Here is a 12,353-nt window from a genome sequence, read left to right on the forward strand (position 1 = left end):
AAAAAAGAATCCTATCTCTTGGGATTCCCGTCACACTACAGCTGTCCAGCGGCTAAAGCAGATAGCCCAGAATCCACCACAACTCAAGATCATGACAGATGGCAAACGTATCCTACAGACTGACGCTTCAGACACATCATGGGGAGCCCTGTTGCTTGAACAGATCGACAAAAAGGAATATCTAATCGGACATGCTAGTGGACATTTTAGTCCCGCCCAGCAGCACTATCACACGATCTACAAGGAGATTCTTGCCGTAAAAAACGGCATCAAAAAGTTCGAATACCACCTCCTTGGCCATAGATTCCTGATCAGATTGGATAATTCCTCTTTCCCTAAAGTCCTCCAGTTTAAAGGTAAAACGATTCCCAACAGCCAGTTACTTCGGTTGCAGGAATGGTTTTCCCGATATGAATTTGATGTTGCACATATAAAAGGACAAAAGAACCTCATTCCAGATTTCCTATCTCGCATTCAGACACCTGCCTCTCCAATCTTCTACACTTCCCCAGTCTTCCCGATCTTCATGGCTACTAGATCTACTGCTACCTCTCTGCCTTCTAAGGCTCTTACCCAAAAGACCTTCCCACGGCCTGTACAAACTTTTCCTTCCCTCTACCGCCTTCAGGAGTTTGCTAAACAATTTCTTTTCCGCTACTACATGAAAGCTTTCTTCCTTGAAGAAAATCCTCACAATCAGTTCCTCACTTTTCATCCCGAGAATCTCTTCCTCACCGGATTCTTCATCCCCTCTCTCCGGGATATCAGTGACGATGAACTCTGGTATTTCTGGTGCTTAACTGCACTCCATGCAACTCAGTTAATCATCCCCTTAGCCTACACAGTCAACACCCTCAATAATCCTTCCAAGGCTACTTCTCTGTTATGGACTCTGTTAGAATGGTTCTCTCCTATTCCTCAATGGAGATCCCAACTCCAGCAGCTTAGTCACAACCATCATCTTTCCACCATCCCTTCTCATGAAGCTGAAAAATTCACATCCGTGTTCATAGTTCACCGACCATATTTCCGTCACCCAGAGACAGCCGCCTTCTTTGCTCAAACACAAATCAGCCACTACCACACAACCCCTCATCCCAGAACACTGGATCAAGACCCCCTGTTCAAAAAGGCTCTCATGAATCATCTCCTGTCCTTAAATCATGTTCCTCCACCACCACAAGACATCATCTCCAGTTCTATTGGACCTCGTCATGACATGTTCATGGTACCTAATCCTTCTGGTTCTAGCAAAGGTATTATTATCAAAGAAGAACGTCCAGATACTCCTCCACAGATTTACTACCAGGATTCTCAAGATCCTGAAGATGAATTTTTACCGCTCAGTCAACTCCTCCAAGAGTTTCAGACTCCACCAGAACAAGGCCAGTCATCACGAGTCATTTCACAATCTGAGCCCATCATCACTCATCCACCATCACAATGCAGATCTCTCTGCACTCCCGGGATTGTCCATGCTAAAGGATGTCCTCAGTATGATGGCCCTACTTATCTAGAACAGTGCACCTTATTCTGTGAACCTCATGGAGCCAATTGCCACAAAAGCTGCGTCAACTACCGCAGATTTGAATCCATCTCCAGCTCAGATGATTACGGGATGAATCTATCCTCTCCGTAATCTCCGCCGCATGTCTTGTCTTTTATGTAAAAGATAAAGTTAGGGGTCCCTATCCCTACTTTACTTTATTAAAGTAGCTTTTATGTCTTGTCTTTTTATGTAAAAGATAAAGTTAGGGGTCCCAATCCCTACTTTACTTTATTAAAGTAGCTTTTATGTCTTGTCTTTTTATGTAAAAGATAAAGTTAGGGGTCCTTATCCCTACTTTACTTTATTAAAGTAGCTTTTATGTCTTGTCTTTTTATGTAAAAGATAAAGTTAGGGGTCCCTATCCCTACTTTACTTTATTAAAGTTGTTTGCTTTTTGAAAAGATGAGGGTCCTGTCTCACTTTTCAAAATTTGGCTTTCTCCCGTTGTAATCCCTATATAAGGGAGCCTCCTCTTAGTTTTTCACTAAGGAAGAGGTGAGCCTTAAAGTAATATATTGAGTGTTCTATTATCCATGTCTCTCTAAACTCCTCTTTCTTAAGTTCTATGGAGCTCTGAAATAGATAAGAAAAAGAATAAGGAAAATTTTAAAAACGAGTTTGTTCAAAACCAAGTTAGTATGCTCTACACTTGCCTTTGTATGAAGGATCCTGTGTATCAGAACACTTGAGACGGTCTTTAGCTGTTTTCTTATCTGGTTTGGTACCCGTTTTAAGCTAAGGAAAGCTGTTTTCGGGTTGTATAACGGCAGAATTACAGCTGTAGAAAAGTCTCAAGTGAACGGAGTGGTATCAGAGCCTCTTCAAAACGCAAAATGATTTTGGTATAATTCCTTCAGGAAATCGCGGATGTAGTTGATGATGCCAAGGAACTGTTGGACTTGTTTCTTTGTGAAATCCTTATCTGGAAAGTGGAGTAATTCTTGTGCAATGTGGGGTCCAGGCTGATAGAATCCATTCTTTATCTGCATACCGAGATATTCGACGGTATCTGTGGCAATTGTACTCTTTTTGTCGGAAAGCATAATACCGTAGTGAGCTGTGATATCATGGAACTGTTGGAGTAAAACTTGATGCTCTTCTGGAGTACCTGAAAACAGAAGTAAATCGTCAATATAAACAAGGGTATGGTGAAGGAGGGGCTGGAAGATTTGGGTCATGGCATTTTGGAAAATGGATGGTGCAGTTTTGAGACCAAAGGGAAGAACGGTCCATTGGTAATGGGCATTGGGAATACAGAATGCAGTTTTATAACGTTCAGCAGGGTCAATACCCAGCTGCCAAAACCCATACTTTAAGTCAAACTTAGAAAATATTCTGGCATTTTGGAGGTAGGTAAAGATGGAATTTTTTCGAGGTAAAGGAAATTTATCATCCTGTAAAAACTGGTTTAAAGGCTGATAATCAATAACAAGACGCTTTTTACCCCGTAATGTTTCGGCACGTTTATTAACATAAAAGGCTTGGCAGGCCCACGGAGAAGTTGTGGGCTCAATGAGGCCTTGGGCAAGTAACTCTGCACATTCTGTTTGGGCTAACTGAAGCTTAGAAGGAGGCATACCCGGATGGGTTGCTTTGGTAGGATTAAGGTCTTCATTAAGCTTAAAAGGGAGCTTAACGAAATGGGCTGGATTTTTCCACAGAGGATGTGGATGGGCAAAGGCCAAATGATTTGGAGGACAAAACCTTAGTAACTGGGCCGAAATAGACTGATAATCAGGAGGGGACTGGGGCAAATGATAGAGTTTGAGCTGGTCTGTGTATGGTTGGAACATGGACTGGAATCTGAGACCAGTAGGAAGGACTTGAATCTTTTGGGCTTGGAATAGGATATCAAACCCAAGAAGAAGATCTTTGTCAGGTAGGCTAGACCCGATTACATGGGTCCAAACTGTGAGCTTTGGGAATAGCTGAATTCCAATTCTAGACTTGGTGCGGAGCTTTGTAGAAAACAATTTTCCACTAGCAGCACGGAAATGATTTTCATTTGAAATCCAGGTTTCAGGCGGCAAAATAGCAGGGTTTAAAATACTGCGCTGAGCGCCAGTGTCTATGAAGGCAATAGCAGGAATGGGCCGACTGTATTTGGATAACAGGATTTGGATTTTGACGGAAGGAATGGGTTAAACTGACAATTGAGTGGAGGATGAAGGTACTGACTGGATGTGGAAGACAGGGGAATAGTCTTCTGGTTCAGTAGATGAAGTTGAATCTGAATCTGAATCAGAAGTGCCAAGGGCAAAAACTGTATCCGGATCAGGACTTTCTTGTTCAGAGTATAAAAACTCAATTTGGTCAGTATCAGGAGAGAACTGATGTAAGGATTGAAGCTGTTGAACTAAGCATTGAGACCGCTTAGGGTTCTTAGGGCATTCTTTAGCAAGAGGAATTATCCAATCTGATCAGGAATCTATGGCCAAGGAGGTGGTATTCGAACTTTTTGATGCCGTTTTGTACGGCAAGAATCTCCTTGTAGATCGTGTGATAGTGCTGCTGGGCTGGACTAAAATGATCACTACCATGTTCGATTAGATATTCCTTTTTGTCGATCTGTTCAAGCAACAGGGCTCCCCATGATGTGTCTGAAGCGTCAGTCTGTAGGATACGTTTGCCATCTGTCATGATCTTGAGTTGTGGTGGATTCTGGGCTATCTGCTTTAGAGAGACATGGATAATAGAACACTCAATATATTACTTTAAGGCTCACCTCTTCCTTAGTGAAAAACTAAGAGGAGGCTCCCTTATATAGGGATTACAACGGGAGAAAGCCAAATTTTGAAAAGTGAGACAGGACCCTCATCTTTTCAAAAAGCAAACAACTTTAATAAAGTAAAGTAGGGATAGGGACCCCTAACTTTATCTTTTACATAAAAAGACAAGACATAAAAGCTACTTTAATAAAGTAAAGTAGGAATTGGGACCCCTAACTTTATCTTTTACATAAAAAGACAAGACATAAAAGCTACTTTAATAAAGTAAAGTAGGGATAGGGACCCCTAACTTTATCTTTTACATAAAAAGACAAGACATAAAAGCTACTTTAATAAAGTAAAGTAGGGACAGGACCCCCTAACTTTATCTTTTACATAAAAGACAAGACATGCGGCGGAGATTACGGAGAGGATAGATTCATCCCGTAATCATCTGAGCTGGAGCTGGATTCAAATCTGCGATAGTTGACGCAGCTTTTGTGGCAATTGGCTCCATGAGGTTCACAGAATAAGGTGCACTGTTCTAGATAAGTAGGGCCATCATACTGAGGACATCCTTTAGCATGGACAATCCCGGGAATGCAGAGAGATCTGCATTGTGATGGTGGATGAGTGATGATGGGCTCAGATTGTGAAATGACTCGTGATGACTGGCCTTGTTCTGGTGGAGTCTGAAACTCTTGGAGGAGTTGACTGAGCGGTAAAAAGTCATCTTCAGGATCCTGAGAATCCTGGTAGTAAATCTGTGGAGGAGTATCTGGACGTTCTTCTTTGATAATAATACCTTTGCTAGAACCAGAAGGATTAGGTACCATGAACATGTCATGACGAGGTCCAATAGAACTGGAGATGATGTCTTGTGGTGGTGGAGGAACATGATTTAAGGACAGGAGATGATTCATGAGAGCCTTTTTGAACAGGGGGTCTTGATCCAGTGTGCTGGGATGAGGGGTTGTGTGGTAGTGGCTGATTTGTGGTTGAGCAAAGAAGGCGGCTGTCTCTGGGTGACGGAAATATGGTCGGTGAACTATGAACACGGATGTGAATTTTTCAGCTTCATGAGAAGGGATGGTGGAAAGATGATGGTTGTGACTAAGCTGCTGGAGTTGGGATCTCCATTGAGGAATATGAGAGAACCATTCTAACAGAGTCCATAACAGAGAAGTAGCCTTGGAAGGATTATTGAGGGTGTTGACTGTGTAGGCTAAGGGGATGATTAACTGAGTTGCATGGAGTGCAGTTAAGCACCAGAAATACCAGAGTTCATCGTCACTGATATCCCGGACAGAGGGGATGAAGAATCCGGTGAGGAAGAGATTCTCGGGATGAAAAGTGAGGAACTGATTGTGAGGGTTTTCTTCAAGGAAGAAAGCTTTCATGTAGTAGCGGAAAAGAAATTGTTTAGCAAACTCCTGAAGGCGGTAGAGGGAAGGAAAAGTTTGTACAGGCCGTGGGAAGGTCTTTTGGGTAAGAGCCTTAGAAGGCAGAGAGGTAGCAGTAGATCTAGTAGCCATGAAGATCGGGAAGACTAGGGAAGTGTAGAAGATTGGAGAGGCAGGTGTCTGAATGCGAGATAGGAAATCTGGAATGAGGTTCTTTTGTCCTTTTATATGTGCAACATCAAATTCATATCGGGAAAACCATTCCTGCAACCGAAGTAACTGGCTGTTGGGAATCGTTTTACCTTTAAACTGGAGGACTTTAGGGAAAGAGGAATTATCCAATCTGATCAGGAATCTATGGCCAAGGAGGTGGTATTCGAACTTTTTGATGCCGTTTTTTACGGCAAGAATCTCCTTGTAGATCGTGTGATAGTGCTGCTGGGCTGGACTAAAATGTCCACTAGCATGTCCGATTAGATATTCCTTTTTGTCGATCTGTTCAAGCAACAGGGCTCCCCATGATGTGTCTGAAGCGTCAGTCTGTAGGATACGTTTGCCATCTGTCATGATCTTGAGTTGTGGTGGATTCTGGGCTATCTGCTTTAGCCGCTGGACAGCTGTAGTGTGACGGGAATCCCAAGAGATAGGATTCTTTTTTAGTAAAGCAGAAAGTATACTTGTCTGCTGGTCCACATGAGGCAGGAAATCGCGGATGTAGTTGATGATGCCAAGGAACTGTTGGACTTGTTTCTTTGTGAAATCCTTATCTGGAAAGTGGAGTAATTCTTGTGCAATGTGGGGTCCAGGCTGATAGAATCCATTCTTTATCTGCATACCGAGATATTCTACGGTATCTGTGGCAATTGTACTCTTTTTGTCGGAAAGCATAATACCGTAGTGAGCTATGATATCATGGAACTGTTGGAGTAAAACTTGATGCTCTTCTGGAGTACCTGAAAACAGAAGTAAATCGTCAATATAAACAAGGGTATGGTGAAGGAGGGGCTGGAAGATTTGGGTCATGGCTTTTTGGAAATGGATGGTGCAGTTTTGAGACCAAAGGGAAGAACGGTCCATTGGTAATGGGCATTGGGAATACAGAATGCAGTTTTATAACGTTCAGCAGGGTCAATACCCAGCTGCCAAAACCCAGACTTTAAGTCAAACTTAGAAAATATTCTAGCATTTTGGAGGTAGGTAAAGATGGAATTTTTTCGAGGTAAAGGAAATTTATCATCCTGTAAAAACTGGTTTAAAGGCTGATAATCAATAACAAGACGCTTTTTACCCCGTAATGTTTCGGCACGTTTATTAACATAAAAGGCTTGGCAGGCCCACGGAGAAGTTGTGGGCTCAATGAGGCCTTGGGCGAGTAACTCTGCACATTCTGTTTGGGCTAACTGAAGCTCAGAAGGAGGCATACCCGGATGGGTTGCTTTGGTAGGATTAAGGTCTTCATTAAGCTTAAAAGGGAGCTTAACGAAATGGGCTGGATTTTTCCACAGAGGATGTGGATGGGCAAAGGCCAAATGATTTGGAGGACAAAACCTTAGTAACTGGGCCGAAATAGACTGATAATCAGGAGGGGACTGGGCCAAATGATAGAGTTTGAGCTGGTCTGTGTATGGTTGGAACATGGACTGGAATCTGAGACCAGTAGGAAGGACTTGAATCTTTTGGGCTTGGAATAGGATATCAAACCCAAGAAGAAGATCTTTGTCAGGTAGGCTAGACCCGATTACATGGGTCCAAACTGTGAGCTTTGGGAATAGCTGAATTCCAATTCTAGACTTGGTGCGGAGCTTTGTAGAAAACAATTTTCCACTAGCAGCACGGAAATGATTTTCATTTGAAATCCAGGTTTCAGGCAGCAAAATAGCAGGGTTTAAAATACTGCGCTGAGCGCCAGTGTCTATGAAGGCAATAGCAGGAATGGGCCGACTGTATTTGGATAACAGTATTTGGATTTTGACGGAAGGAATGGGTTGAACTGACAATTGAGTGGAGGATGAAGGTACTGACTGGATGTGGAAGACAGGGGAATAGTCTTCTGGTTCAGTAGATGAAGTTGAATCTGAATCTGAATCAGAAGTGCCAAGGGCAAAAACTGTATCCGGATCAGGACTTTCTTGTTCAGAGTATAAAAACTCAATTTGGTCAGTATCAGGAGAGAACTGATGTAAGGATTGAAGCTGTTGAACTAAGCGTTGAGACCGCTTAGGGTTCTTAGGGCATTCTTTAGCAAAATGTCCGAGCTTTTTGCAAATGAAGCATCTGCTCTTTGTTCTTTGTCGGTCAAGGATCTCAGAAGGTTGTCGTCTTCTGAAGTACCGAATCTTTTTGGGACGCCTAGGGAATGGGCGTGACTGTGGAGTTCTGGAAGATTTTCTGTGAAACCTGACTTTGTGGTGTTTCTTCGTGGAGGGACAAGTACAATGCTTAGAGTCTTTGCACTTGATTTCCAAGTAGGGTTTCTTGCAGGCGGTTTGGAATCCTTCTTTGTCTTTCATGAGGTTTCGGAAGAATTTCTTCTGATCACAGAGGTAATCAAGAGACACTAAAGCCAGCTGGAAGAGACGGCCAAGAGAAAGATTATTGATGTCGAGCTGGGCATTAGCAATCTGGCGACGGATTTCAGGTTGTAATTCTTCAGGCAAAGAAGACAAGAAGACATGCTTGAGGGTGTGGTCATTGATACCACCAATTTTATGGAACAGGGCAGACATGCGTTTGAAATGATAATGCAGGTCAGATCTCTGCATCGAGCAACATCTCATTTGGAGATATTCTTTACGAGCAGTGGCAAAGATAGCTGCAGGTTCTCCAAGAAACTGGGAATGAATGTCCATGAGAGCAGCAGAGACAGTAGGGTGCTGGAGATATAGTAATTGTCTGTATTGTCCGAGACTGTCAAACCAATCACGGAGAGAGCCAGTAAATCGGGAGACAAATTCTTTAAGAACTGTAGAAAGTTCTGCATCAGGTTTAACCATCTGTAGATCTAACCAGGCAGAGAGTTCCTGGAGACGTTCACGCCACCGAGCCGGTGGAAGATCATCAAAGGTAAACCATGGTCCAGCGCCAGGGGCAACTTTAGTTCGAATTCGTGGAGGAGGATTAGAGTTGTCTCCTTCATTTTCTCCTTCAACATCGGAAGGAATGTCAACATAGGGTTGGCCAGGTTCCCGAGGAGGGGGATCAGTAGTGGTAGACTCAGCATGATCCGCCATAAGAAGACGAGAAATATCAGTCAAGTGCTGTTGGGATTCATCGGAACTGAAACTATGGGGCTCAGAAGTCTCAGTGATAGAATCAAAGGTGTCGACTGAATCAGAGGGACTGGATTCTTCTGAGGAGCGGTGAAGCTGGTCAAGGTCTGGTGCAGTGATAAGGTAAGTCTTAGTAGGCTTCTTTTGTTCGGCTTTAGAAGGAGATTCCGGAAATGGAGGTAAGGCTGAGGTAGATGGAAGGTCAGGGAATACTGGTTCATGTATCTGAAGGGGTTTTTGGATAGCGTTTGAATACATAGGACGAACTGGAGGAGGGATAGACACTGTAGGAGGTGGAACAGGGCGTCGAGGAGGTCGAGGTTTAGGTTTTGCAGGTTGAGGGTTCAAGTGGTAGGTCATGGGAAAGACTTTCTCAGGAGTATAATCCCTTGGAGTAGTAGGGAAAAAGGACCCGAGAGGGTGATATGGTTCTGTGGGAAAATAGGATAGGGGAGCAGTATGAACTGCTTGACGCCGTTGGTTGTCAGCATCAATTCTGGCAATTTCAGCTTGAAGCTGTCTGATTTCTTGCTCTTTTCGAGTGAACTTATGAGAATTATCACCGCGGGCAATCATGGCTCGAAGGTCACGGTCAAGCTGTGCAACCTTAGTATGAAGACTATTATACAAATTGGTCAACTGGTCTGAGAGGGAAGTAACCCTTGTTTCAACAGCAGAGGATCTGTGAGCGATCTGATCAACTTTAGAGTGTAAGGAAGTAAGAGAAGCATTCTGGACTCTGGCATTCTGAGTTTGCCAGTTAAGGACTGCTTCAAAAGGCTTGGGTTCTTCAAGATGTCCACTGGAGGAAATAGGAGAGTTGACAAATGGTTTGCTCCAAACCTGGTGCTTTTGGTCTGAGCGTTTCTCAAGAGGCGGGTACTCAGAACTATAAGCTGAGGCAGAGGCAGATGAGAACATCATGCAGGACACCATAGGAGGTGTAGGCAGAAGACCAGCCGAGGACCGGACTGGTTTGCATGATCTGGGCTGATGTTTCTGGATCCACTGAAGTCCTTTGTCGTAAAGTGGCAAAGGAGGTGGATAATCGGGTTCATCATCATCATCTTCGGACAAATATAATTTGCAGGCAGGATAGATAATTTTCTTCTTTTTCGATCTGGAAGAATAATCACAGTACCAAACCTCATATGATGCTGACAACCAACGGCGTCAAGCAGTTCATACTGCTCCCCTATCCTATTTTCCCACAGAACCATATCACCCTCTCGGGTCCTTTTTCCCTACTACTCCAAGGGATTATACTCCTGAGAAAGTCTTTCCCATGACCTACCACTTGAACCCTCAACCTGCAAAACCTAAACCTCGACCTCCTCGACGCCCTGTTCCACCTCCTACAGTGTCTATCCCTCCTCCAGTTCGTCCTATGTATTCAAACGCTATCCAAAAACCCCTTCAAATACATGAACCAGTATTCCCTGACCTTCCATCTACCTCAGCCTTACCTCCATTTCCGGAATCTCCTTCTAAAGCCGAACAAAAGAAGCCTACTGAGACTTACCTTATCACTGCACCAGACCTTGACCAGCTTCACCGCTCCTCAGAAGAATCCAGTCCCTCTGATTCAGTCGACACCTTTGATTCTATCACTGAGACTTCTGAGCCCCATAGTTTCAGTTCCGATGAATCCCAACAGCACTTGACTGATATTTCTCGTCTTCTTATGGCGGATCATGCTGAGTCTACCACTACTGACCCCCCGGGAATGCAGAGAGATCTGCATTGTGATGGTGGATGAGTGATGATGGGCTCAGATTGTGAAATGACTCGTGATGACTGGCCTTGTTCTGGTGGAGTCTGAAACTCTTGGAGGAGTTGACTGAGCGGTAAAAAGTCATCTTCAGGATCCTGAGAATCCTGGTAGTAAATCTGTGGAGGAGTATCTGGACGTTCTTCTTTGATAATAATACCTTTGCTAGAACCAGAAGGATTAGGTACCATGAACATGTCATGACGAGGTCCAATAGAACTGGAGATGATGTCTTGTGGTGGTGGAGGAACATGATTTAAGGACAGGAGATGATTCATGAGAGCCTTTTTGAACAGGGGGTATTGATCCAGTGTGCTGGGATGAGGGGTTGTGTGGTAGTGGCTGATTTGTGGTTGAGCAAAGAAGGCGGCTGTCTCTGGGTGACGGAAATATGGTCGGTGAACTATGAACACGGATGTGAATTTTTCAGCTTCATGAGAAGGGATGGTGGAAAGATGATGGTTGTGACTAAGCTGCTGGAGTTGGGATCTCCATTGAGGAATAGGAGAGAACCATTCTAACAGAGTCCATAACAGAGAAGTAGCCTTGGAAGGATTATTAAAGCAGATAGCCCAGAATCCACCACAACTCAAGATCATGACAGATGGCAAACGTATCCTACAGACTGACGCTTCAGACACATCATGGGGAGCCCTGTTGCTTGAACAGATCGACAAAAAGGAATATCTAATCGGACATGCTAGTGGACATTTTAGTCCAGCCCAGCAGCACTATCACACGATCTACAAGGAGATTCTTGCCGTAAAAAACGGCATCAAAAAGTTCGAATACCACCTCCTTGGCCATAGATTCCTGATCAGATTGGATAATTCCTCTTTCCCTAAAGTCCTCCAGTTTAAAGGTAAAACGATTCCCAACAGCCAGTTACTTCGGTTGCAGGAATGGTTTTCCCGATATGAATTTGATGTTGCACATATAAAAGGACAAAAGAACCTCATTCCAGATTTCCTATCTCGCATTCAGACACCTGCCTCTCCAATCTTCTACACTTCCCCAGTCTTCCCGATCTTCATGGCTACTAGATCTACTGCTACCTCTCTGCCTTCTAAGGCTCTTACCCAAAAGACCTTCCCACGGCCTGTACAAACTTTTCCTTCCCTCTACCGCCTTCAGGAGTTTGCTAATCAATTTCTTTTCCGCTACTACATGAAAGCTTTCTTCCTTGAAGAAAATCCTCACAATCAGTTCCTCACTTTTCATCCCGAGAATCTCTTCCTCACCGGATTCTTCATCCCCTCTGTCCGGGATATCAGTGACGATGAACTCTGGTATTTCTGGTGCTTATCTGGGATATAGGAATACTCAACAAGACTCTCTAGCTTAGACGTAGTATGCTTAGTAACAGTTTTTGGAAGGGACATGGAAGAAGATAAGTGAACTGGAGTTTGTGAAGAAGATGCCATGATTATAAAGCTCTTAAGTTCTCTGGAGATGAAGCAAACTTAAAGCAGAATAAGGAATTTGTCAAAAGGAATTATACCAAAATCATTTTGCGTTTTGAAGAAACCCTACTTGGAAATCAAGTGCAAAGACTCTAAGCATTGTACTTGTCCCTCCACGAAGAAACACCACAAAGTCAGGTTTCACAGAAAATCTTCCAGAACTCCACAGTCACGCCCATTCCCTAGGCGT

The 12,353-nt window shown here is 43.6% G+C and overlaps 1 protein-coding gene across 1 annotated transcript; it reads right to left on the minus strand.

The window, feature by feature from the left end:
- Positions 1-2,370: 2,370 nt before the first annotated feature.
- LOC112099525 lies at positions 2,371-4,189 on the minus strand. Its single transcript, XM_024186882.1, has 3 exons — positions 4,025-4,189; positions 3,728-3,879; positions 2,371-3,646 (listed from the first exon to the last, which is right to left on the minus strand). The coding sequence occupies exons 1-3, from the start codon at positions 4,187-4,189 to the stop codon at positions 2,371-2,373; spliced, it is 1,593 nt and encodes a 530-aa protein (XP_024042650.1).
- Between the last annotated feature and the right edge of the window lie 8,164 nt (positions 4,190-12,353).

The sequence above is a fragment of the Citrus clementina genome, unplaced genomic scaffold (assembly GCF_000493195.1).
Source record: "Citrus clementina cultivar Clemenules unplaced genomic scaffold, Citrus_clementina_v1.0 scaffold_9, whole genome shotgun sequence".
NCBI lineage: Eukaryota > Viridiplantae > Streptophyta > Magnoliopsida > Sapindales > Rutaceae > Citrus > Citrus x clementina.

Bases quoted from the DNA above. Each gene is read 5' to 3' on its own strand.
- LOC112099525 (XM_024186882.1), bottom strand. From the start codon at position 4,189: ATGACAGATGGCAAACGTATCCTACAGACTGACGCTTCAGACACATCA. The intron at 3,880-4,024 runs GTACAAAACGGC...TCCTTACATCAG, and splicing joins TCTACAAGGAGATTCTTGCC to TTCTCTCCTGATACTGACCA. The intron at 3,647-3,727 runs GTCAGTACCTTC...ATCCAAATACAG, and splicing joins TCCCCTGTCTTCCACATCCA to TCGGCCCATTCCTGCTATTG.